The sequence below is a fragment of the Physcomitrium patens genome, chromosome 4 (assembly GCF_059467195.1).
Source record: "Physcomitrium patens ecotype Gransden chromosome 4, ASM5946719v1, whole genome shotgun sequence".
Taxonomy (NCBI): Eukaryota; Viridiplantae; Streptophyta; class Bryopsida; order Funariales; family Funariaceae; genus Physcomitrium; species Physcomitrium patens.
This window is the reverse complement of record NC_143413.1, coordinates 12,479,344-12,503,367: the sequence shown is the minus strand read 5'-3', so window position 1 is coordinate 12,503,367 and position 24,024 is coordinate 12,479,344. Positions and strand designations below refer to the sequence as shown.

At 35.3% G+C, this 24,024-nt stretch overlaps 4 protein-coding genes and 1 long non-coding RNA gene across 20 annotated transcripts; 4 read left to right on the top strand and 1 right to left on the bottom strand.

Moving 5' to 3' along the window:
- Positions 1–11: 11 nt before the first annotated feature.
- Positions 12–2,184, top strand: LOC112280762 (uncharacterized). 16 transcript variants are annotated; one of them, XR_016502637.1, is made up of 4 exons: positions 12–188; positions 573–784; positions 1,370–1,456; positions 1,803–2,184. XR_016502637.1 is itself a non-coding variant. In XM_024516562.3 (4 exons), the coding sequence occupies exons 2-4, from the start codon at positions 758–760 to the stop codon at positions 2,028–2,030; spliced, it is 396 nt and encodes a 131-aa protein (XP_024372330.1). In that variant the 5' UTR covers positions 20–188; positions 664–757; the 3' UTR covers positions 2,031–2,184. The 16 variants fall into 16 exon arrangements, 8 of the variants coding, with proteins under 8 accessions (XP_024372330.1, XP_073389797.1, XP_090105925.1 ...); XM_024516562.3 differs by lacking the exon at positions 1,370–1,456 and adding an exon at positions 1,503–1,654 and having other exon boundaries at positions 20–188; positions 664–784; positions 1,814–2,184; XM_073533696.2 differs by lacking the exon at positions 1,370–1,456 and adding an exon at positions 1,503–1,654 and having other exon boundaries at positions 20–188; positions 664–784.
- A 2,098-nt stretch (positions 2,185–4,282) lies between these two features.
- Positions 4,283–6,954, top strand: LOC112281513 (kinetochore protein SPC24 homolog). The gene is made up of 5 exons (XM_073533489.2): positions 4,283–5,055; positions 5,548–5,691; positions 5,948–6,047; positions 6,169–6,242; positions 6,457–6,954. The coding sequence occupies exons 1-5, from the start codon at positions 4,878–4,880 to the stop codon at positions 6,552–6,554; spliced, it is 594 nt and encodes a 197-aa protein (XP_073389590.1). The 5' UTR covers positions 4,283–4,877; the 3' UTR covers positions 6,555–6,954.
- Positions 6,955–6,977: 23 nt separating this feature from the next.
- Positions 6,978–9,145, bottom strand: LOC112281512 (uncharacterized). Its single transcript, XM_024518119.3, has 5 exons — positions 8,691–9,145; positions 8,135–8,289; positions 7,932–7,998; positions 7,712–7,763; positions 6,978–7,491 (listed from the first exon to the last, which is right to left on the bottom strand). Exons 1-5 carry the CDS (start codon positions 9,124–9,126, stop codon positions 7,404–7,406), a joined length of 798 nt encoding a protein of 265 aa, XP_024373887.1. The 5' UTR covers positions 9,127–9,145; the 3' UTR covers positions 6,978–7,403.
- Positions 9,146–17,115: 7,970 nt separating this feature from the next.
- Positions 17,116–19,176, top strand: LOC112281663 (protein BPS1, chloroplastic). Its single transcript, XM_024518435.3, has one exon. It carries the CDS (start codon positions 17,784–17,786, stop codon positions 18,927–18,929), a length of 1,146 nt encoding a protein of 381 aa, XP_024374203.1. The 5' UTR covers positions 17,116–17,783; the 3' UTR covers positions 18,930–19,176.
- Positions 19,177–19,317: 141 nt separating this feature from the next.
- Positions 19,318–20,211, top strand: LOC149989402 (uncharacterized). The gene is made up of 2 exons (XR_016502635.1): positions 19,318–19,451; positions 19,685–20,211. It is a non-coding gene; the product is annotated as an uncharacterized LOC149989402 (long non-coding RNA).
- Positions 20,212–24,024: the final 3,813 nt, after the last annotated feature.

The following is a 24,024-nucleotide window of genomic DNA, read 5'->3' as shown; positions in this document are numbered from 1 at the left end:
AGCTCTCGTTCGCAGTAGCGCCGAGCAAGGGCGTGGATGAGCGTGGGCGTAAATTCGCCGCAGCGTGCAGAACATTTCCACACGATGCCCGCGCGTACGAAGCAAGTTTCGGTGTAACTCGTTGCGGTAGTGGAAGAACAGTCAGGAATGGCGGTCTACACATTTGAAATCGTCAACGGGGAAGAAAGGTAATGTAGGCTAACGTCTAAAGGTGATTTCATGATTTTGTCGGTTGATCTGACCCAGCCTCGCAGTCTTAACATCTACCTACAAGGTTTGTATCCACTTGTGGTAGCTGTAATTTCGGATGCTTCTTCTAAGACACCGATTATCCAACTTACGCAAGTTGTGTCTCTTGCTCGTCACGCACTCAACTGCCGTTGTGTCTGATCTTTCTCTCTCTGCTGCCTAGGGCTTCGTCCTCTTCTCGCTCCTAGTGTGTCATTACTCTGTAGAGTTTCCGTGGAACTTGTATGCTTGCTGTCTTATCTTTTTTTGACAAGCGGAATAAATAGAAGATAATTTTTGGGGAGGTTGTTCAAAACTGCGTTTTTGAAATCACGTGAGGTCAGATGACGAGGGGTAATCAGAGAGAGAAGGACCGTGAGAGAGCTGCTGCGAGAGCCAAGGGATCTAAAGGGAAGGATGATGGTTTAACGCCAGAGCAACGCCGTGAGCGGGACGCCAAAGCCTTGCAAGAGAAACTGGCAAAGAAGGCGGAGAAAGCGCCTGGGTCCTCTTCGGCTGCTACGAAGAAATGATGCGTCTACTTTTGTTCACTATGGTGCGATCCACTAACATACATTCTTTGATGCTTTATCAACTCCACTAGTTCTAATCTCAAAATTATACTTTTCGGATGCTACAGTACTTAGCGACCGATTTAAGATGACAGAACGGCTCTTGGTGCTGGGGTAGATTTGTCTTTGTGTCGAATTGTTTGTTGTAGCTTACTGTTGAGCGTGTGATGGAACCGTGTACTTCCTCTCGACGCTGAAACTCCAGATACAACCTTTCGTAACTTTTTCACCGAAAAACTAAGTTGTGGTCTGGGTCTCCGTTGTTACTTCTGATTGTCTAAACGAATTCAAAAGTCGGACAAACGTGATTCTGATAGTTGTACAGTTTTCAACCATTTCAATCATGGTGACATTAGCTGTGGCGCACCATCTGTTGTTTTTTAGCTTGACGAACATGGTAGTTGTTCACAACCCTATTCGAATATTCACTCGCTCCATGTTAAGTTAGATCTTGGCTTGCATAGATTGAGGCGTAACTCACATATCTTCGATGGTCCTGCTAGCAATATAAGAGCAATTGTGTTACATTCAGTGTTGCTGACTAAGATGCGATGGCGTCAATTACGCAGACAATCTCTTCAGCAGAGGACGATTGCGTTTTTTACGTCACACTGCCTGCATCCAGAGTGCTATCATTGGGCTTCATCTAAAGAAAGGTTCATGACCTATTTCCTCGAACTGATTAAAGTTTCGTTTTTGTAGGCGATTTTCAAGGTACATAATATAATGCAACGGCCTCGATCATCAGTACATGATCAGCATTCTGGTGCCATTCGTGATGCGCTTTTGCTTAGATATCTGGAGCAAACTCTGTGTACCATACACTTCATATGGTCGAAGAGTCTCCAGCGAAAGTGAGTTATGTGCTTCTGTCAGCACTATTAATCTGAATCAAATTTTATCATTGGATGTCTCTATTCTTGTGAAATGAACTTAGAAGAATTGTTGGAATCGATCTTCTTTTTTGCACACATCTTAGACTTCGACGTATGGGTGTGCAAGGCATCGTGCAGCTTTCTTTCACAAATCTTTCCATGCAAGTCTGGAGATCAAGTGATGCGTGAAACGAGCTTGCTGCACCATAAGGCTGTCTGGCTGCTAAAACTAAAAAGGATTGTCGCAGAGGAACAACACGTAAACCACCACGAAGCAGTGACAAGGAAGCTTTGCCAGGAATCTATTTGCCTATCAGCTTCCTTAACAACAGAGCTATTTGTCTTGTGCCTGTAGGAACAAATCGAGAAACAGATGGAGGAATCTGGCATAATTTACAGCGAGTTGCTGGGCCTGCAGTAAATGGGTCACAACTTGCCTTGTTTGCGTATTTATTTATTTTAATTTTGGATAGACTCGCCCATGTGTAAGAGTATGCATTTTAGACTCATCCTTCGACTCCTGATGGAAAGGGATCACTTTGTTTATTTTGTTTTGTTTTGTTTTGTTTTGTGTTTTGTGTTTTTTTATTTGTCTGCTTTTTATTCTTTCTTTCTTTGAGGGCTGGCTGGGCCGCTTACATTTTTCGGCATCTTCTGAGGTCTGTGGTGCATCTCGAGGTTCGGCTCAAGCCACACTAATAGCTCGCAGGCACTCAACGAATCAACTCAACCTGGACTAAACCGAGCAGATGGAATACAATATCTTAAATTCAATGGTTCCAATTCCTTCCATCTCGTATTGTGGCTTAATTTCCGTTGAGTAGTAAACATTGCAAACTCTGAATATGGCATATTTACTCACAAATACTACTGGGTGTGGATTTATCCCACCACAGTCCGCTGTGCAATGGTTGTGGAGACAACATCAATCGAAGTAGTGAACAAGTCCCAAAAGACTTGGGATTGACTGGAGACCAAACGGGAGCATTGTGTAGTCAACGAGAAACTAGTCTAATACTAAGGAAGATGTATTCCAAATCAATCATAAACTATCCCAACGTGCAGATGAACGATTGCAATATATGTAAATCAAAGTGAAGTATGTAAATTTTTTGATTCATTTGTTTCAGTTGGCTGCTGTTCAAGGACGATGAGAATAATTCAAGGGTAATTAGGGTAATCAAATGGTGATAGAAGCAATCTAAGGTTGAGTAGCCCAAGAATAGTCGAAGGAAAAAAAACACGGCATCTCAAATAAATTTTTATATATATAATAGTCAACTAACTTTTACAATTAAAAATTAAATACAAAATATCAAGGGTATTATAAAATACTATTGATGTGCATTAGAAACTTTGTGTTATATATTTAGTTAGTAAAGTGTATAATTTATGTATTTACTTATAATACACATTGGTTTCTATTAAGTTTGAAGATAGCAAGTAAATAATGGGCAAAACATAAAATCTTTTTTCCAAATTTAGTTCCTTAGATTTGAATTAAAATGATAATATTCATTCATAAGATTGAGTTTGGTAATAGTTTTACAAAATTTGTACTTTCTTTTCTAAACTAAAATGATTTTAATATTATTCTATTATAATTATGCAACAATTATAATAATATTAATAAAAGAGAGAATCATTGCTTGCTTTGATACTTTCTACACTATTGCCATCTTTATTGATAAATACATTTCATACAATTGTTTTCCACTTTAATCAAAAACTTGAAACTTACCAAGTACTAGAACATGTTTTTTAAAATCTTTATAACTTCTAACTTAAAAACACTTTCAACTGTAAAAATATATGTAATAGATATTTTAAAACTGTAATTAAAAAGAGTAAAGCAACTAAGTTTTATCATTTGTTAGAAATCAAAGATAAAAATGTTGACTCTATTTTATTATATTATGATATATATGTGTATATATAAATAATACATTTTTTTTTAATATTTTAGATAATAAAGATCTTAATGAATAAAATGTATTTACAAGAAAACATGTGTAGATACTAAAGGTGCTACCACTTTCCTTGTAATTTGTCTTGCTTTCTTTTATTTTGATCAACTATGCCAAATATAATTATAATGATGAATATGGAAAAAGTAAAATTTTAATCTGAATAACTTCAATTTCATTTAATGACTCAACAAATTTAGACAATCACAAGTTAACTTTCATCTCCCACATCATATCCTCAACAAAAAAAATAATGACGTTTTTTTTTTCTTTTTTTCTTCTAATGTTCATTTGTTTATATTTTATGTCAAAATAATAAAATACTTTGTCAAATAACGTATCATCATCAATGCAACTTATGTTCTTAGAAAAGTGACTAAGATATGTACAAAACAAATTAAATTCAATTAAACACCAATACTCAACTAAGTCATGTTTTGTAATAGACAGGAAATTTTAGAAACCCAGTTAACTTCATTGTACAAAAGAGTATGTGAAGCATGATCACCATAAGTGAATTCTATGGTAATTAGGGTTTGGGCCCTTAAGTAGTGGGCAAGATTGCTTTGGCTTTGGGCACATCATCCAAATCTACAACGAAGCGTATTCCGTGTTCATAAGCGACCTGCGAGACGAAGGTGCATTTCCCGCTTCTTTCAAACGCTCTCCCCCGAGTTCTCGGCTTCACAGGAAGGTCGCAGCCGCACTTGAAGCTTTTGAGTTGTTGGTCTGGCCTTGACATTTGCTTGCGTCCTTTCTCCAACGGTAGCCGCCGCAAAGTTTTCCTCCTTGCTTGTGTCTTGATTCGAACCTAACATTTTAGTGCGACTTCAAGGGGCAAGGCGCCGAAGAGCTTCACTGCATCCCGTGTTTCTTCTCTTCTCTTATCTTTCTCCTATAGCTCGGCAGGGAAATAAACTTTTTGATTAGGATTTGGAATTTCTACCCTGCTCAAATTGTCTCGCTCTTCTACTGCATTTCCTCTGCTGTTGCTGTGATTTGCTTTATCTCTCTCTCTCTCTCTCTCTCTCTCTCTCTCTCTTTAGTGCGTTTCGGGTTGTAGCGATCAATGTTAGGGTTCTTGTTTTCATCTTTCCAACTAGCGTGTAATCCAAAGCGTTTGGCACATTTTTCGTTGAGTTTACATTGCGTTCTCAGCTCTATGCGAGATTGTATGTGAGGTTCATTCGCGTCTGCTGGTCAGAGGAGCCCGATTGACGGTAGAGAGAGTAATCATGGATTATGAAGGGGAAATGAAGGAAGCTGAGGAAGTTATTGGAGTTATGAAAAGTTTGAGTTCTATAGTTAACACAGATGAGGATTTCAACACAATTCAGCAAGTAGTTCAAAATCTAGAATCGCTTGTAAATAACTGCTTATTGCAGCAGAAGCAAGTGCAGTCCTGCATTCAAGGTGAACTTCTTCCCTCTTGTCTACTCTCAACCGACGATCCGCAGCGGTTTTTCCTTACCATGTATTCAGTTGTAACGAATACTGCAACTCAGTTTTGCTACATTGAAATCTTGTACTAGTCTCCTCTTACTTCAAAAATCTCAATACACACTGTTGTAACTTGCAGTGTCCGTGTTTAGTGAACTCATGTGCTCTTTCTCCTTAGTATACCAAGGCAGTGTGCACTGTAATTACCAGTGCTCTTGTGCCTGATATTAGCTAGAATTATATTAGAACAACCAGTCAGGTTTAGTAACCAGTAAACTCAGACAGAGATTAAATGCTAGCAGAGGTGAGGAGTGTATGATAAATAACTTGCACCATCATTAAAGTAGATGATTTCGTCGATTATAGAGGTGTCGTTGCCAAAATTGATTGTGCCGGGATTGAATGCTGTCTTTTTAGTACGGATGACATGACGAGGTTGTTTTTTTACTAACTAGCTACTAACAGGTTTGCGTGAAAAGGTGAAAGCCAAAGAGCAACGTATTCTGAATGCTCAGAAATTGAACTTGAAGGACGAAGAGCTGGAGGAGCTGAGAAACAATTTAGCAGAAGCCCGAATTGAAGAGGAGAAAGCCCGAGCTACTGCTAGATATGCCTCTACCTCCGTTTGCTTGCTCTGTTTACCTTTGACCCATGCATAATCCAAACGTCCATAATTCAGCTTGTATATCTCGCATAGCATCAGTTTCTGTATCATGTCAAGTGCACAATTGTAAGGTTTTATGCAATCCAGATTGATAATTTTGGCACTGTATGCTTTGAGTTTGTGTGGAATAAAGCCCTTTCGTAACCTACGCATGTCTTAGTAGCTGACGGTACGTGGTCTGGCTTCTGTGAGCATGCACATCGATGGAGGAACACTTAGATGGATTGGCAGAGCAGCTGCAGTCTGTCGAAGCACAGAAGCAGACGTTAGCAGCCCTTGCAAGCGAGGAGACACAACTCAAGTGAGTACATTTTCAACCCTCCACCCAACCTCTTGTTCAGTTTGATTGGCATGAACAAGCTGTTTTCTTTGGTATATGACAGAGAGCTTTGTGTCATCTAATGAACTAAGGGTGAATGTAGGAATGAACTATCATTATTTTCAACGATCTCGGGCATCATCCCCGATTTGGCGAAGGCAAACGTTTTTGCTGGCAGTATCTGCTGATTGTATTATTTTGGTTGTTTCTTTTGTCAGTTTTTGTTTTATTCTGCACTGTTCGTTTACTAACAAGATATTTGAGGAAATTTCTGTCTTGAGCTTCCCTGTAATGGTTGTAGTGATTTAAAATTTACATCACTGTCCGTTTCCATGCTTTCATTGTAGCTGTTTCTATTTGAAAGACACAGTCCTCCTTAACTGAGAAATAGCCCTTCTGGACAACGAGGACGTCAGGGAGTTCACTCTGGATTACTCGGACATGTCTCCATATCAGCAATCGAAAACTATCTGGGACATGATACGATGACAACTTTTCAGTTCGAGTCATCTGCATAGTTTCTTGTACATCAACATTTTCTGGTGTCCTTAGTATCACTGATTATTCGCTCTAGCGATTCGACTTAAGATGGATTACATTTCCAATGGAACACAGTGTCAACATACTGAAAGACCTAGATATGCGCACTGGCTGCGTGTTAGACAAAGCAGGAAGAGAAGCAGTTCCACGTGTGACTCTACCAATGGGAGTTTAATGAGACGGTGTTAGCTGCTGATCAGTTACGTTGCAGCATTTGCCACTTTATCGCATTGAAGTGTAGAAGTAGTTAGGAAATTTAATGTTGTTTTGGAACAAACATGCCCAATCCGGGACCCTTGTAATTTGAATGAGGTATGGGATATGAACGTCGCAGAGTATTATAGTATCATTCTGTTGGGTTGTGGCGTGATATGAGTCGAACATTTGCTTCACCTTCCTTGAAGAGATTTACTGTACTAAGTGAAACATATAAAGATTTTTCTCAGGCTACGATAACCTTCAATCTTCAAATACAGTTGAAGGTCTTACTGTTGCACACAAAATGAAACCTTGTAGTTACATCCTTAAGGTTGTGACATAAGATTTCATAACATTGTGCACATTGACTGCGGTTCACTGTGTGAGGCTAACACGCGCATGGAATACATGTACTTGAAATCCATAGGCTGTCAGAACACTTCTACTTAGTACTGGAACAGGTCTATACAGAACACATGACATTTTACAAGATCTGCAACCAGAGATATTCCGGCTAGATGTTATCAACGTGAGCTTCAATTTCTCTGGGAGCCTAATTGCTGTATATAACAAAAATTGCTTCACATTCAATGGAATGCACTACGACATTGTCTTCTTTAACTTTGGGTTGGGTTTAAATAACTGGCGGACCCCGTCAGCAGGTGAAATATCCCAATTCTCGACGTGCCTGTGAGAATGCCAACACCAAAATTAAAGACACGAGTGCAACAGCTGTGCCTACTTGTCCACAAATCTTGAACACGTTAGTGTTCACACAGTTGCTAATGAGAGCCAAAACTGCATGACATACTTGTGTTATCCTTCAATTGTGGAGACGACTACCTACACAACTAGGATCTACAAATGAAGTTGAGAGAACATTTCACACGAGAATTTGAAGATCTTACTTGCAAATCTTTCCAGAATTGCTATCAAAGAAGTATTCTGTGCTTCCAGTTGCTGCAGCAGCGAAAACCACATGCTCATAAATGTTAGCGGTGTTAAATTAAAAATAAAAATAAAACACTCCTAGTGGTACTCACTGTGGAAGAAACCAACGGCAGCAATTGAATCGGTAATGAACAAGAATGTAATAAGAAAGCAAGTTCTGTAGAGCTCTGAGCATACCTGCCAAAATAGGACGCCAGGGGAGTCCCAGGATGCAATTGAATCGCCACCGGGCATACACCCTGTCCTGTAAAGACATAGGCAAAAACTGTAGTTAATGACCCTGTTTCAACTTGAAAAAAAAGGAAACACGTAAACTCTCAATGTCGAAAGCTGCATATATTGTTGGTCATCAAAGGTCGGTTATCAGTATGAATCTGCACCTCATATTCTTGCCAATCTGTGATTTTCAAGCTAGATTCCTCCATAAATGATCCTAAGTTGCTCACATTCTGCTTGAATCTCCTCAGACCTTTGAATGCTACAAAGGGATCCGCAAACTCACAGTCGGCTTCATATATACCCATAGTCATGTTCCCTACACAGCCACAATGACGAAAAGAAGGCTTCATCAAACTAGATCTTCTAAATGACGCGGAAACATCACTCTACTAATGTTCCCATTAGGTCATCCTCTCACGAGGATATAGGTCATCTTTACAGCTTCCAAATGTTATCCAATTGGCAACACAACATTGCGAATTGTGTGAAGCGCCATTCACTCGTCGCATGAGAAACAGAGCAGGAGTATTGCTCCGCAACCAGAAAACATAGTGAATGACTACCGTTTTCAAGTCCATGGCATTCAAGAATTTGATGCCAAGTGAGAGATGGCGTTCCGTGGATAAACAGAGACTGCCTGTTGCATGAACTTCTCCACTATGCTATTACCCCATAGCATTACGTTTGCTATTAGATGGGACAATATATGAAGCTAACCTGTAACAAAGTAAGAACGTTCGTAATCCTTCTTTATGAGGTCAACAACTTCACTCCTAGGCACGGGGCCGACAAACATCTCCTCGTCTTCTGGTTCGACGGTTGCGCTAGGTCGAAATGCAGCCACAAACTTCCCGAACGCCTCGCTGCCATACCACACCATCTTCACGAGAGGGCTGGCATCCGCAGTGGGCGGCGTTTTCGTTTCATTTTTCGCCTCACAAGCAACCACTCCGCTCTCCCGCCTCGACGTTCTCCGCTCCAGACCACCTCGCCATAACTCCTGTCTACAGATACTGCTTCCCGGAACCTCAGCGCCAAATAATCCTCTGGACAATAAAGACATGGGACGGTGCTGTGTACTTGACACAACGCAATCACCTAGCGTAACCTTGCTACTTGAGACCGGCGGCAGGAAGACAGACGCCATGGCCATTGCACGTCGAGCAATTCGCAAGAAACACAATGAGCCTCTAGTTTTCTTCTTGTTCTCTTCATGAGAGATGTGGAGCGCGAGGTCAACAAAGACACTGCGCTCAATCACCAGACATCAACTAAATCGACGACATTCGCTGGTTTCCTTTGGAACGGAGCAGACAGTGCCACCAAGGCTGCCGAGTTGAGCATGGAACAGTGGAAATGCTGTTCGCTGAGACCCGCTCTGGGTGTGGCCGCCCCTAGTAGTATCATGTCGCAGAAACCCCCCAGTTCAACGACTACATCGAGACATCTGGGCCGTCAGATTCCAAGATTGAATCTTGGCCGTTACAAGATTTATTGGGAACGTAGAGAGGGAACGGAAGGGAACCAGGGGGCGGGCAGTTTGGAACGCGGCCGGTTGGGAACTCAGAACCCATTCCTGACTGGGCCCGCACGGATCCATATTCTACCCCCTCATTGGGCCCACACTGATCCACATTCACAAGTTTGTTCAGGGGCTGCCTCTCAATTCCAATTTTCAACCTTCACTGTTGCTTCAATTTATTTATTTATTTATTTATTTATTTTTCTTCTGTTGCCATATGCAACGGCACTCATACGTGTACATGATATTTTCGTTTCTAAGAAGAATTTATTCAACTTTAAAAATTTACCCATTAATTTTTTTCTCATAACACAAATATTTTATAAACAAGGATCCATTATTGATTATTTCTTTTTACAAGAAATTACATATAGATTGGCTATAATTTATTTTATTATTTTATTTTATTAAATATTTAAATTAAACATAATTTATTAAAAATATTTTAAATTTTTTCTTCAAAATATTTTGCAAATCATGAAACATTTTCTACAAGCATTATGTATCTAAGTGGTTTTACAACTAAAAATAATACAATAGTCATAATAGTGTGGTCATAAAAACCACTACTAAAATGAATCTTTATTATATATAATGGTAAATACCACATATGAATTACCATTAAATCAAATCAAATCCTTATACAAAACACCAAATTTTGTATCTACACTCTTAATAAAAATCTAAATCTTTGAAGAACAATTCTACATCTTGGTCAACATTGCATCCTTCTTTATCTAATACAACACTATTATCTTCTTTTATATTCATGTATTGGCAATTTTTGCACTAAATTTTGACGATTTTGGTAAAAAAATATATTTAGATCACTACACTATAGACATACTTCTTTACACAACTTAGGTAGTCTCATTTATGTATGCTTTTTCTAAAAAACTTCTTATCTTTATTGTAAAACTTTGAATCTACTAGATTTTGGTGCTATTAGATCCTTTCCGCCATATCATTTTTTATTATCCTATTTTTTTCTTTTTTTTGCTTCAAAATCCAAGTCTAATATTTATAATATGAACTTGTATACGGGTGATATTACCACCTTTTCTTGGCATAGGGATTTGTAGGGGTCTTGATAATAAGTTCTTTGTATCTCCTAAAAGTGCTAAGATTGATTTTGTTGCTTTGCTAAACACATCATATTGTTCTATGGTTAAGGCCTCTATCTTGTTTGGTGTCATCACATTAATAATCTCAAACAACTTGCAGATTTAAATATCATGTCTAAGAATCTAAACTCTACTATTTCTTCCAACTTTTGGACCATCATATGCTCTATCACTTAGACCATCATCAAGAACATCTTCTTGATTGAAGAAGCCATTGTCTTCATATGTAGTTACTAATAAACCAATAGATGTGGATATTTTTTTATTAATAATCCATCTCATAGTCCACATATATTTATATATAGAATCATAAGTGTTGAATTTCACCATTTACGAGATAAACTAATAATATACTATTTTTTTTAAACATCTTGGCTTTAAAAGATAAATTCTATATGGCATGCATCAAAAACTTACAAATTTGTTAATTGGTCTTCTTTGTAACATTCAATCAATCACTTAGCTCTTTCCAACCTTGATGTTTGTTGTTTGTTTGCACCTCTTAAAGAATACTTCCTTAATTCACTCAATATATGGACAATATTGTAGTGTTGCACTAAAGTGATTCTTCCAAAATAATGTCATATATTTGGCTTGCCTATTAATACAATGATGTATTTAACAAATCATCAATCCATCTTTCTATTTAAAAAGATATATTTCACATATTCTCACATGTATTCTATAAGATTAGATGTATTGTCATATCTATGATAATATAACTTAGCTAATTATAACCACATCAACTTCCATTGGCAATTGTATCATACTCAATTATTATCTACATATTTAAATATCATTTTATTTTTAATATATGTAATCTTAAATCTTTTATATTCAATTTCAATTTTTTTCTTAGTATCAGTTTCTAACATACTTTACATTATTTTTTATAAATTAGAATGCTAAATTTTAAGCAATTTAGGCAATAAATATTCAACCTATGTTTTTTTTTTTTTTTTTTTTTTTTTTTTTTTGTATAGAATCAACACAAAAAGCATATGAATCTTTACTTGAATTCCACCAATTTTTTCATTTTTTCAACAAAAATAGTCTTCTTTAAAGGCTTTCATTAAAGCCTTATACTTTATATTACTCTTATCAATTACTATTGCATTTGGTCAAATTGTATCTATATTTTCAGAAAAAACACACATTATAAGATATAATGCCGTTTGCTCTTAACAACTATCTTTGTCAATGCTACCAAAGATAAAAAAAAATTGGTATCTACAATCCCATTATAATAGGGCACATTCTAATATATAATGGTATATTCCATTGGTTGATTTTAAACATTAAATCCACAATCCATGCCGAGTTTGGCATAATATATTTTGCTCCTTCAAGCATGTCTTTTATTTGCATCACTAACATAAATGGTCGCTTCTTTGCTATTAAATTCCCAATATCATAAACTTGGTAGAAAATTATTTTTTCATTTTCTACCTATTTAGGGATCATTTTTCTTACCACTTTATAGTCGTCTTTATTGCATCTTTTTTTTATTTGAAGACAGTATGATAGATTTGATGCTTCTTTTGGATCTAAAAAAAACAAATTATTCCTTCTTCTTGCAATGGAATTTTTTATCTTAAAGTATCTTTACATCTCTTAAAATATTTTAAAACAAATTTGATATTATTAAGATTATTTAATATTTGAGTACAATTGTTAATTACACTTTGATGAATAGGTAAAAAATTAGAATTATTCTTTAATCTAGAATCATAGCCATTATGACTTAAATTGGTATAAACTTCAATACCTTGCCCTTCATCCTTTGGATATATAATTTTTATAAAAAAATTACATTCTACATGTCTTTTAAACAATTTCTATCTAAATTTATCAATATTGTTAATTGAATCAATATCCTTGCAATGGAACTTTTGTATTCAATGGCACACAAAGACTGCTACATTTGTGGCATAAGATATCTTTCTTTGATATTGATGGATTAGCTTCAATATCAATATATGTTTGGCCTTTAAATTATTCATAAAAACTTCTTCTTAGGTAGAAAGAATTGTATGATTTTGTGTACATTATCAAAGTTTTTGATCTCATAGACAAATCATTCTTTTAAATTTAGATATTTTAGATTGATACTCAATATAAATCTCAATGACTATAGTGAAATAAGTCTTTGAAATTCTATATTTGTTCCTTCCTACCACCCATTTCAAATCATATAATCTTGAAAGAGTTTTTGCATCTACAAGATAAGACCTTCATTTGCAATATCCATTTCAAACTATTGATGTCCATTTGTCAATGTATAAAATAATAAATTCCAAATATATTTTATTAAATAACATGTCTCCATTATTAGACAACTTAAGTATCCCAAAATCATTTCTAAAAAAATTCTATTTTTTTAAAATGATTATATGAAATATTTCAATTGAAGTTTTTTCTTGATAAAAAAATTTAACATTTAATCCAATAATAATCATAAATGTAGTGGTTGTCACATTTCTCTTCAACCATTAAATTAAATATTCTTCCAATTTATATTTAAAGTAATAATATCTATTAGAATTAAATGTTAGAAGATTCAATTTTGGATCTTGAATTACATCCATTTCATATTCATCTCCTCTTCTTTTCCTATCTAAAAGTTGTGAGAAGTTGTAGTTGATTCCATCATTTAAAGAAATGTCATCAAGATTAAGGACATCAAAGACTTTGACTTTTTTTATTTATTTATTTATTTTTATTATGCCTCCATCTTACAAGCTCTAAAATAAAGTATCTGCTTCACCTATACAAACCACACACAATATGGTTAATATTACATAAAGTTTTTACTTTAAAATAATATTTAACTTATAAGTAGCAATCTCTATCACTAAATTTTTCACATTAGTTATTGCCAATATTTTAAATTGTATTTAAATGGTAATGGATTCCATCAAGAAGTTGCCTAAATAACAATTATTTCCCACTCATTTTCCATCCTTTTTTATGACCAATTTTTTCTTAGTAATAAAAAATAGTCACCATCTATAATTATTTATAATTGATTCTACTTATTTTTCACTACTAGTTTTTCATTGGTAATGAAAAATTGTTACTATTCATGTCCATTTTTTAATTTTTTTTCCATCCTTTTCATACAAAACTATGTCTTTGTGATAACAATCACTATCCATTTTTTCTTGCTAAAATTTTTTCCTTTCTTTATCCTTATTTTATCATTTGTTAAGATTGCCTCCACTATTTTCTATGAGAAGGTACTATTCTCTTCATAGTAATAGGATTCAATAGGCCCTCTCGTCCTATTCTACTAAGTAACTTTTGAGATACAATTTATTTTTTGGAAGACCATCCATCTTTGCTATTCTATTGCGCAACGTTGCTAGCATGAAGAGAGGGTGGCTTGGACTTATGGCCACTTTCTTCTATAAGTCCGTGTGCTCAGTCTATTTTCTTGTATTCCATGTACAACTTCCATTCTCCACAATTCTCACGTGCTACTTGTTTCTAATGCTTCTTCCAAGATTCTATGCTCACCGCACCACATTTTCATCCTTGCTCCCTTTGCACTCTTCTTCTCACTCCCATGATTGCACATCCAATTTCTTCCAAGATCCTCTATCCACCATCTATGTTCTCCTTGAGTTTCTAATAGACTCTATAACAACCAAGATTTAATTTTAAAATCTCATGGCCCAAATGTCTCGAGCTAGTTCATTGAACAAAGAAGTTTTTGCAATGTGTAGCAACAAAGGTGGCTGCCATAGCCATGATTATGATAGCCAATTGATTTCTTGGACTATGCTCACACCTTAATTCCTTTTGGCAGTGAAAGAAAATAAATAACTTTCTAATACAATATTATGAATTCTTCTTTTCATTCTAGGATTTGTTTTTGAAATTGTTGTGGATCATAATATTTATATGGTGATCTTTTGACACTCTTCATGGCAACACAAGATTGATGACAAGGATTTTTTTTTTTTTTTTTTTTTTTTGTGTATATATATATATATATATATATATAAAAATTTAAAGATGTCATATGTTTGGATAATATTTTTGGATGCTTTGTACATGTATGCAAATTCAAAACATGTATTTAATTCTTTTGGTGAATGTTTTTAGCAGGATTAACTGTATTCTACATATTTTGTTTGTGAAGGATTATTATATTGACTACATAGTCTCACTAGGAAACATTATTTAAGAGAACAAGATTATTATTATTCATTACAAAATAGAACTGAAAAATAAAATCATGTATTATGCTTTTGTAATAAATATTATTTAGCTTAAATGAACACTTGATACTTTAATACACAAATTAATAAGGTTTCAAATGATGAGAAACCAAAGTCATGAATGAATAGTACTGACTAAAATGTAAAAATGATTAAATCACAATTTTAAAACATTTATAAGCCACAAGTCATTTTAAGCTTAGGCAGAAGGTTGAAAAAAGTCAAAGATAAAATCAGTTTATTTTTTATTTATTTATTTTTAATACCTCTGGATGCACACCTTCTCAGTTTTCCTGTGTCAAAATCATTGTTTTATATTTTATATTTTCAATAGTAAGTGTGTTGTGATATTGTCCTTAACTCCTTTACACCATGTTTGAAACATGTAATTTGATTCTTTAATTCTACCTTCCATTAATGTTTTTAAAGTATCAAAATTTGAAAAACATTATCCACAGCTGCAATTCATTAATAACAAACAGGGGGATTTAGACTTGGCACTTTTGCAAAATCTAATAACTGGGATTCAACACTAAATATTTCTAGGGTCACTCAAATTATCAAAACTTAAATATCACCATTCAAACTTTATTAACCGTGGTATTACCTCTTGATTCAAACTTTATTACCCCCTAGTTTGGAGTCAAAGAGGGAAGAGAGTTAAGGCAATGGATGAAGTTTTTGATATTTCACATGTCCTTCTATTGATATTTGGTGAAGCATCAAGAGATATTTCAAAATATCACTGGATACTTTGAGATCTCACCAAGGGTGAAATATCACCCAAAAAGGCTATGTCTGAATCCCCCTAATTTGAGTTTTTTTTTTTAAGTTCCATACCAATCTCTTACCAACAAAATACAAACTTCATTTCATGAATTAAATTCCTCAAGCCAGTATCCCTCTGTAATCCAAGCTCAACAACAATCTTCTAAAGCTCTATTTTAGTAGACTAGTACTATATTCTTGTGAATCAAAGTTCCATTGAATTAATCCGAAACTTATAAAAAAAATTCTCCTTGAAAAAAACATGCACTATTTTGGAACCATTCACATGGTTCAGTCAAATTCAAACTCTTGTTGACCTGAAACTCTATTTTAAACTTAGAGTTTGATACTTTTTGATTGGTGGAGCAAAAAACCCTAAAAAATCTACAATAATTTCATGGAAAATATACAAAACGAGCAAAAGACGACTTCTGTGACTATCGAACAACAAATGAGGAACAAATTCAAAAATTCAAAAACAACTTTTTTTTTTTGGCAAAAAAAAAAAAATCATTCATTAAATACATGATTAGCATTTGTTTGCTAGAGACAGCTTCAAATCAAGAGACTTTTATAACGATTGACATGAGAACATCTCTGTAGGAATAAAAAAAAACGGCTACAATTTGCATTAACTATTCCCATTCCAAAGGAACGAATTTTTTCCATACTAATTATAAACAAACCATGAAAGAAACGGGATATAGCTCCAACATGACGTGACCACGACCTTGAGCAAGCGTACCGAGCTGCTCCTCTCCGATAGTATCCCCATCAGGCCACTTCAAAAGACCTCCAACCAAAATCACGGCATGATAGAATCGAAAATGCCGGGAACAATCTCTCCATCCCTAACCTGCGCACTGCAAAACAGATGCCACGGGCACACCAAATTTGGACGGGCAGGGGGGAGCCCGGCCAGGTCTCAACCTCCAATCGCCGGTCATCTCGCACCAATGATCATCAATAATTAGATGGACTTGCTGATAGTCACCGCCAAGTGGCATGAGTAGCATGCCACCCGGTTTCAGGACCAGGACGACCGATGGGGACAAGATTAGGTTCAGAAGTGGGTCCCATCCACCCACGGCAAAATGGCGTGCCGATTTAGCGGGGAACGCGTGGGAATGCTTAACCAAATGGATCAGGCGCTGTGAAGGCTCGAATAGGAACAGAATGAGCACACAATGGGTGCTCAGGGGGTTAAGGAGCAATTCGGGGCCTGACTCCCGGCGCCTCCGCTGCTGTATTCAGCCGTCACATTCTCTGAACAGCACGTAGTGTCAGACGGAAACGTTGCAGCGCTAATCTTAAGCATTCATTGTTCAAACATATGTTTAAGAATGTGGTGCTAGCAGACAAATTGTGGTTGGGACGGTGAATGGGGACGCACAAGTGGGAAAGGATTAGTCTGTGGTACTGTAGATTCATGCGTTAGGGATCGCTGCTGCCGTCAACAGGGTCCCCGCTCCACTATTGCTTTCAAACGCATCTTGGCTGGCAAGTGGGTCCTTGACCGACGTCGCCCCTCCTTGTATGCTCACGCGTAAAGTGGTTGCGCTTTGCCTCGCTTTGCGTTACTTATTTTTTTGTCTTTGGCTTCGGGAGTAGTTTTCCGTCTGGGCTGAGTGACGCTCTCAGGTGTGGGGTTTCTGATTAGGACGTTATCGTGGGGCTTTGATGGGGGTCGTTATCTCCCAATTACGTTAACGTTGTTAGGAGCGAGTTGCATCGTGAGGTTGGGTTAGAGATTGTGAGATATTGGTCGCGAGTGAGGTGACATGATCATCTTGCTTCCGAGGTGAGAGTGTGAATTTTGAATGGTTCGTTGGTGGAGCCTCTGTCTCGGTTGTGTGTTCTAATGCCCACTTGAAGGATTCGCTTGTGCAAGATGAGAATGCCTGACAATCTTGAAGGCCTATTCATGCACCTTGGCTCTTTTACAGTGCCTTTCAATCTCGTCCTTCGTTACGAACGTGTAACTTTGACTGTGCAGGCTGTTTGATTCTTCCGAGTAGAATTGACTGGTTTTTCTCATCTCTTGGGTGTCATCTGCTTTGAACAGGGAAATTAGTGTAAGTATTTTGTAGGTTGTTTTGGGGGTTTTAAGTGCAGTGTGCTTTCATTTGTGCCCTTTTTGAACAGTTTCACCTTACTACATACGGTATAGATGAGAAATCAAGGAGGCTTCTCTAGTATCCGGGCGGTCCTGCACAGGCATTTCTCGTTCCATCGTCATGGAAATGTGCATCCATGCCAGAGCTCGGCACTGCAAGAGTTCGAAACACGACTGACAGAGCGTCTGGAGGAATTGAAGCTTTCCGGAGAGTCGAAAGGGTTTTTGAGCCTAGACTTGCTGCTCCACGCTATGTCTGTCATCCTGGCTACGCATTCAAACGTGGAAAGACTCATTCCAGAGTCGCAGTTGTCCTTGTCCCAACAAGTTGACAACTCGTGGGTGGACGAGTATTTCGACGACAGCGCCAAGCTTCTAGATGTTTGTAATGTGTTGAAGGAAGGAATTACAGAAGTCGAGAATTACCAAATGTTGGTGCAGCTCGCGCTCCACAACCTTGAAAGTAGTATCGAGAGCGGCAATGATGGGAGGTATGTAAGAGCGAAGAATGCTCTGACCGAGTTCGAGGAAGCCATGAAGAAGAAGGAAGCCATGTTGGAGAAGGAAGCCGAGTCGAACCAAGACGTCCCGAAATCGAAGCTTGAGAAATGCAGCTCCATGTTGAGGACCATGGGGGAAAAGCTTTTGAGCCCTAAGGGTCCCGAGGCAGTCAAAGCGAACGGGTTTTTGAATGCAGTTTATGGATTTAAGGTAACGGCCATTTTTCTGTGTGGTTTAGTTGTCACTGCTCTGGCTTGTAAACAGAGGCGGTCGTCGACGACTGTTCTTGTGGCAAAGCAATACAAGTGGTCAGAAGCACTGATCTCTTTGCAACTAAGAGTGAAGGAGGTTACTGACGAAATGGAGAATGGTTCTATCGCCCAGCTCGAGGAGCTTCATAATGTGGATGCTTCTGTGCGGGGTTTGCACGAGTTTCTAAATGGGCATCTCACTGATAATAATTTCCTAATCACGCAAGAAGAAATAGCAGAGATGAAGGTGATGCTGGAAGAATTGAGAAAGCATTCATCAGACCTTGGGATAGGACTAGTGCCCCTGGAAATTCAGGTCAACGAGCTCTTCAGGATGTTAATTTCGAGCCGGCTGGCCCTGCTTGACACTATCAGCAACTCTAAGACATGTGGTCCATATCTCATGTTGAGCTATGAAAATGTTTACCGCTCGTCCGTTCATGCGTGATAGAGTGAGCCTTAATCTCTACTGAACAACCTGGCGCGTCAAGTTCGTTTGAACGGAGAATATGAGTGTATGATATGATATAATATGCAGCAGAGCGTATTCTTGAACACCCAAAAAGAAACTAGTTTGTTTCTACTCTGTGGTGCACTCACAATCGCCGTAGCTATGCGTACCGCCAAGCTGTAATGTTAGATTTTCATATACTTTATTTGTAAAGTTGTCGTTGGGAATAAATTTCGATTTAGCACGTGCGATGAGTATGTTTCATTGGTCCTCTCGCCTTATTATTTTGTTGAACGTTATTCCTGAAGACTATGTGTACACTGCGATGTTTCGAATTACTTGTACGCAGGTTGCGCATTACATTGTCCCAGACTGTATGTGTTATTCGTATGACGTTGTCTTATGTTTTTCATTGATACCTTATGCGCATGGTGACAGGAACAACTTCCTGCGCTTACGAGCAGTACCAGACTTCAGGAATGTTGCTGGCATTGATCACCAATATTGCGTGTGGTTTAGGTTTGGATTGTCTAATTAATCGGCTGCTCGTGAGAATATTCTTGTTGTCGTTAAATTTGTACATGTTTGATTTTATTGAATTGCTATCCATTTGTATGGTCATAGTCATTGGTTTGATCTGATTCCGCTATCAGAGTTGTTTGAAGTATCTAGAATGTGCTCTTTATATTGAGAATATCTTCTGGTCGTAATGGTTCCGTTGTTTAGATGTGATTCTGCTGTATGCAAAGCAGATGCAAATATCTGGAGAGCAAGGAGAGCAGATGAAGGGGTGAACAGCACGAAGTCAACTGGATCGTAGTCCGCTCAAGCGCACACGTGGCTTGGTTTGGTGGGATGTGATCTCGAGTGGTTTGTTTTTCTTGGAAAGAATGCTTCTTCTATAATTGTCGTACCCACAAGCTATGATGGTGTTGCTGGTTGCTCAAATATGCCTTGCTGGAAAACATTGTGTTCAACTGGCTCCAGTGCATCCATCCTTGCACCTGGAGTTTGTATTTTTTGTGTCTTAGAAGGCACAGCTGCTAATCGGCCACAAATGCTTTTCTCAGATGATTTAGATTACATGTGTCCAATTACTGGGTTGTTCTTTTCTCCACTAGTGGCCAAAAGACTTTGAGAGCTATTGAAACACAGTAATTACCTCCCATATCCTGCCGTAGAGGGGTTATGTCTACCAAAATATCCAAGTTCATGGTATGAGACAACAGTCTCGACATTTGTGCTTTTTTCCATTTGACGAATTTCTTACCTTAGTTGAACTAAGTATGTGTATTTAACGATGCTTCTGAGATTCAGACCTCCGTTCAGTGATCCGAAATGTAATATCAGGATTTGCAATTGCTCATTTGCTTTGTGAGTACCAGGTCCAAAGTTCGTGTTGATGATGGTAATGGCAGATGGCCAGTTCAGCACTTAACTTTTTTCATAGCGCTTGCTGTTGAATCATTTTCGTTCCCTTCGCTGTTGTTCTTGCTGTTATCTTTTTTATTTTTTGTTCTTTTAATTCATCTATACGTACGTACATTCGCTAGACTCCTGTCAGTAACTTTTAAAAGTGCTCGTTACGATGCTTTCTCAGCTAATTATCTCCAAAATAAAATTGAATTTTAACTATGTGCTTTTTTTTTCGTGGACATTGATAATCATTTTTGTTGTACAAAATATCATGATCACATAAGTTTATAAAAGAGCAGTAGTACAATTGTTAAGTTTAAATGCATTCTCATTAAAAAAATTGGAATATTTAAGTTATATAATATTTAGTATTTTATACATGTAATATTGTGTAACTTGCATATATTAACTATTTATTTAAAAAAAAATTAAAGTATCAAAAAGTTGTGTATAATAAAATATTCAATAATAAGATTGATCATAATTTAAGTACTTCTTTCAAAGACTTGTGAATATAAATTTAGTAACTATTAGAAATTATTATACATATATATAAAAATGAAATAACAACTTATACATATATATAAAAATGAAATAACAACTTATACATTTTAACATTCAAGGCCAAATCACCCATAATATGGTCAGCCATACAATAAGTTATATAAGGTCAATTTGCACATGACATAGTAATCAACATGGTAAGCTATATAAAGCCATACGTTTGTTGAAGAATAATAAATATAAAGAATGCACAATGTCACACAATGTTTTGGCAATATATAATGAGAAAGTTAAGAACTTAAGTCATACTTACTACAAGTTAACATTCACAAGGAGATGACTAAATTAAAAGAATCAATGGAATTTTCAATATGTATCTAAGAGATAATATAGTCCTTAATTGTAGAAATTAGATAGAATATGTTTTAATAGAAGGAAAATATAAATTTCAAAATTTCATCAATGTTTTTTTTGTTTAATTTGGTACATAAACTTTAGTACATAAACTTTAGTGCATTCAAACTAATACATCTTAGTGGTGTTAAAATAAGAAGTTAATTTACATTAAAATTCCAATCAATTAAAAGGATTGGATGGAATACAAAAACAAAAAGAAAAAAAGAAGAAGAAGTAAAGATGACTAAAATTTATCTTAAAAATTACAATCTAAAAGTATGAATAACAAATACATAAGTATAGAAAAAATATCCAGTTTAAAGAAGGTGATTAAGTGCTTACAAACATAAATCACTTTCAATTCTAGTAAAGTTTTTTGCTAAATAATTTGAAAAGTGGTCATATTCTTATAAGATTAAAAAAATTATCTATGAAAATTTATATATTATAAATATCTCTCAAATGTTAATTAAAGACCTAATTTTTCATGACTTAGTTCTAAAAATATTTATAAAAGATGAAAAAAATAATTATAAAGCCAAACTAAGACAACCATACAATGAAAAAGTGCAAAATAAGAATATAATATAAAACAAGCTAAAATAAAAAAATAAAAAATAAAAAATAAAAAATATAATATACATATGTATATAAATAAAGAATATCTTCTTGAAGAGTATAGATAGATTAATAATTTTAACTTGAAGCATGCTTAATATTTAGTGACATAATTTAATAAGAAGCTAGAAAATTATAAAACAATTGTAAAGAAAATATGTGTAGTAAGTTAGAAATAATACTTGCATAGTTGTGCATAATTAATTTTTCTAAAGTAAAATAAATATAAAAAACTATATAAACATTTAAATTATTATTATCATTATTATTTCTAAATAATTAATAAAAATTTACTTTGATACAAAACAAAGAATACCACTAGTTGTATGTACAAAAACCAATCCTACCAAGCTCAATATGTAAGAAGCTAGCTCTAATTGTACACTTAGATGATCTTGATATTTAGGCTGAATGTCTATACAATTAAGTAGAGTTCTTTAAGCAAGCCATATCTATGGCTATTGATAACTTATCTATTATTCAACATCGCAATACCTTACAACATATTTTCATTCCTAATAGAGCTTATAGACCTTAGTTGTAAAGATTCTTTAAAAATAATTATATATATTTGCAACATGAGATGCCTACAACATTTGATAATAAGATAGGGTGCACAATTCTATGTGTAAAGGATATGTTGCCTAGTAGTATTTTGCTATTGGAAGATAAGGATGGACAAGAATGTCAGGAGCATTCAAAGAATTGTGCTCTTTGTTATCTTTCTATTAACAATTCTATACATCTTGAATTAGTAGTTGTATTAATTAGTCTTTTTTATTTTATATGTAGCAAGAAGAAAGAGGCTGGTACCATACTTTTGTGTGATTAATGTCAACATGGGTGGCATATGGCATATTTGATACCACTTCTTTCAACTCCCCTTTCAAGAGATTAGATTTGCTCTTATTGTAAGAAGTCTTGTAGCCATGCGTCATCTATTGATAAGGATTGAAGATTTCTTCTATTATATTTGTCACATACTTTGATGGTCTAGCTATTACAATACTAGCCAAAATGAGTACAATTTGGCAACAATATCATTATAACATTTATCTTCAACTATGTATGATTTGTAATTCTAATTGACTAAAAAGACTTATAATCAACTAGGAGGAAAGAAGAAGAAGTAGACGCTTGAAAGTGTGTTGGTTGTGCATTTGTATTTGGTTTATATTATATACTTTGAAATCGATTTGTAACACTCAATTAGTTGTGTGTAATAATCTTAGTTTACACAACAACTATCATCTGATATGGCATTAGGTACCAAATTCCATCAAATGTATTTAATTTAGCATGACTAGTAGATTTTCATCTATTGATATTTTTTTATCAATTGACTTTGTTAATGTCAATTAGGATTTAAATACTTAAGTAGAAAAAAAAATCCTTGACTTGACATTCTTGTCAAATCAAATCTTGTGAGTAATTTTGGAGGAAAAAGAACTTCTTGTAAGGGTTTGCTTAGCTATGGTGATTGACCTATTTTAATAAAGTTTTGGGATTTTTTTAATTCTTTATACTTATACTCTTGGATTCTTCCTTTGTAATGTGAAAGATAGCTTGACTTAGTTGTGTGTAGATTTATAATCTTTCCTTAAGAGTGTATTCTTTGTACATTTGTATTTGATTTTGTTTACGTACTTTATAATTGGTTTGTAGCACTTTCTATGTTATATGTAACTATCTTTGTTTATACAGTATCCTTTTTAAGATTTTTTTTCATAAGAAGTGGTGATTAAATTTTGAACATGTATAAAATGTGGAAAATTATATTGACCACAAATATGAAACGAGTAAGAATTTCTTGACTATTTATGTATGCAACTAAATTGACTAATTCACAAATAAGAAATGATTTTAGTTTATAATAATTCAACTTGTTACAAGAACAAATAGTCATAATATAACAAAAGAATAATCGTATTTTGTCACCAATGCACAATTAAAATTGTTCCTTGCAATAGGCATTTTTTTTTTTTTTTTTTTTTTTTTTTTATCTTTTGTGGTTCTAGAGTTTTTTATTATTTATTTATTTATTTTAATTATGTCTTTATTTTTGTATGTAGATTTGACAAAAAAATTTCCAAATCTTTTGCTATTAAATTATCAACTTTTGAGAAGTCAAAACTATCAAGTTATGGATGATAAGAAT

Coding starts and splice junctions, on each gene's coding strand:
- LOC112280762 (XM_024516562.3), top strand. CDS start 758: ATGATGCGTCTACTTTTGTTCACTATG. Junction 785..1,502: donor GTCTACTTTTGTTCACTATG/GTGCGATCCACT, acceptor TCGTTTTTGTAG/GCGATTTTCAAGGTACATAA. Junction 1,655..1,813: donor TCGAAGAGTCTCCAGCGAAA/GTGAGTTATGTG, acceptor GGCATCGTGCAG/CTTTCTTTCACAAATCTTTC.
- LOC112281513 (XM_073533489.2), top strand. CDS start 4,878: ATGGATTATGAAGGGGAAATGAAGGAAGCTGAGGAAGTTATTGGAGTT. Junction 6,048..6,168: donor AGCGAGGAGACACAACTCAA/GTGAGTACATTT, acceptor GGGTGAATGTAG/GAATGAACTATCATTATTTT. Junction 6,243..6,456: donor GGCAAACGTTTTTGCTGGCA/GTATCTGCTGAT, acceptor ACTGAGAAATAG/CCCTTCTGGACAACGAGGAC.
- LOC112281512 (XM_024518119.3), bottom strand. CDS start 9,126: ATGGCCATGGCGTCTGTCTTCCTGCCGCCGGTCTCAAGTAGCAAGGTT. Junction 7,764..7,931: donor CTGGCGTCCTATTTTGGCAG/GTATGCTCAGAG, acceptor TCGCTGCTGCAG/CAACTGGAAGCACAGAATAC. Junction 7,492..7,711: donor AATTCTGGAAAGATTTGCAA/GTAAGATCTTCA, acceptor GCATTCTCACAG/GCACGTCGAGAATTGGGATA.
- LOC112281663 (XM_024518435.3), top strand. CDS start 17,784: ATGAGAAATCAAGGAGGCTTCTCTAGTATCCGGGCGGTCCTGCACAGG.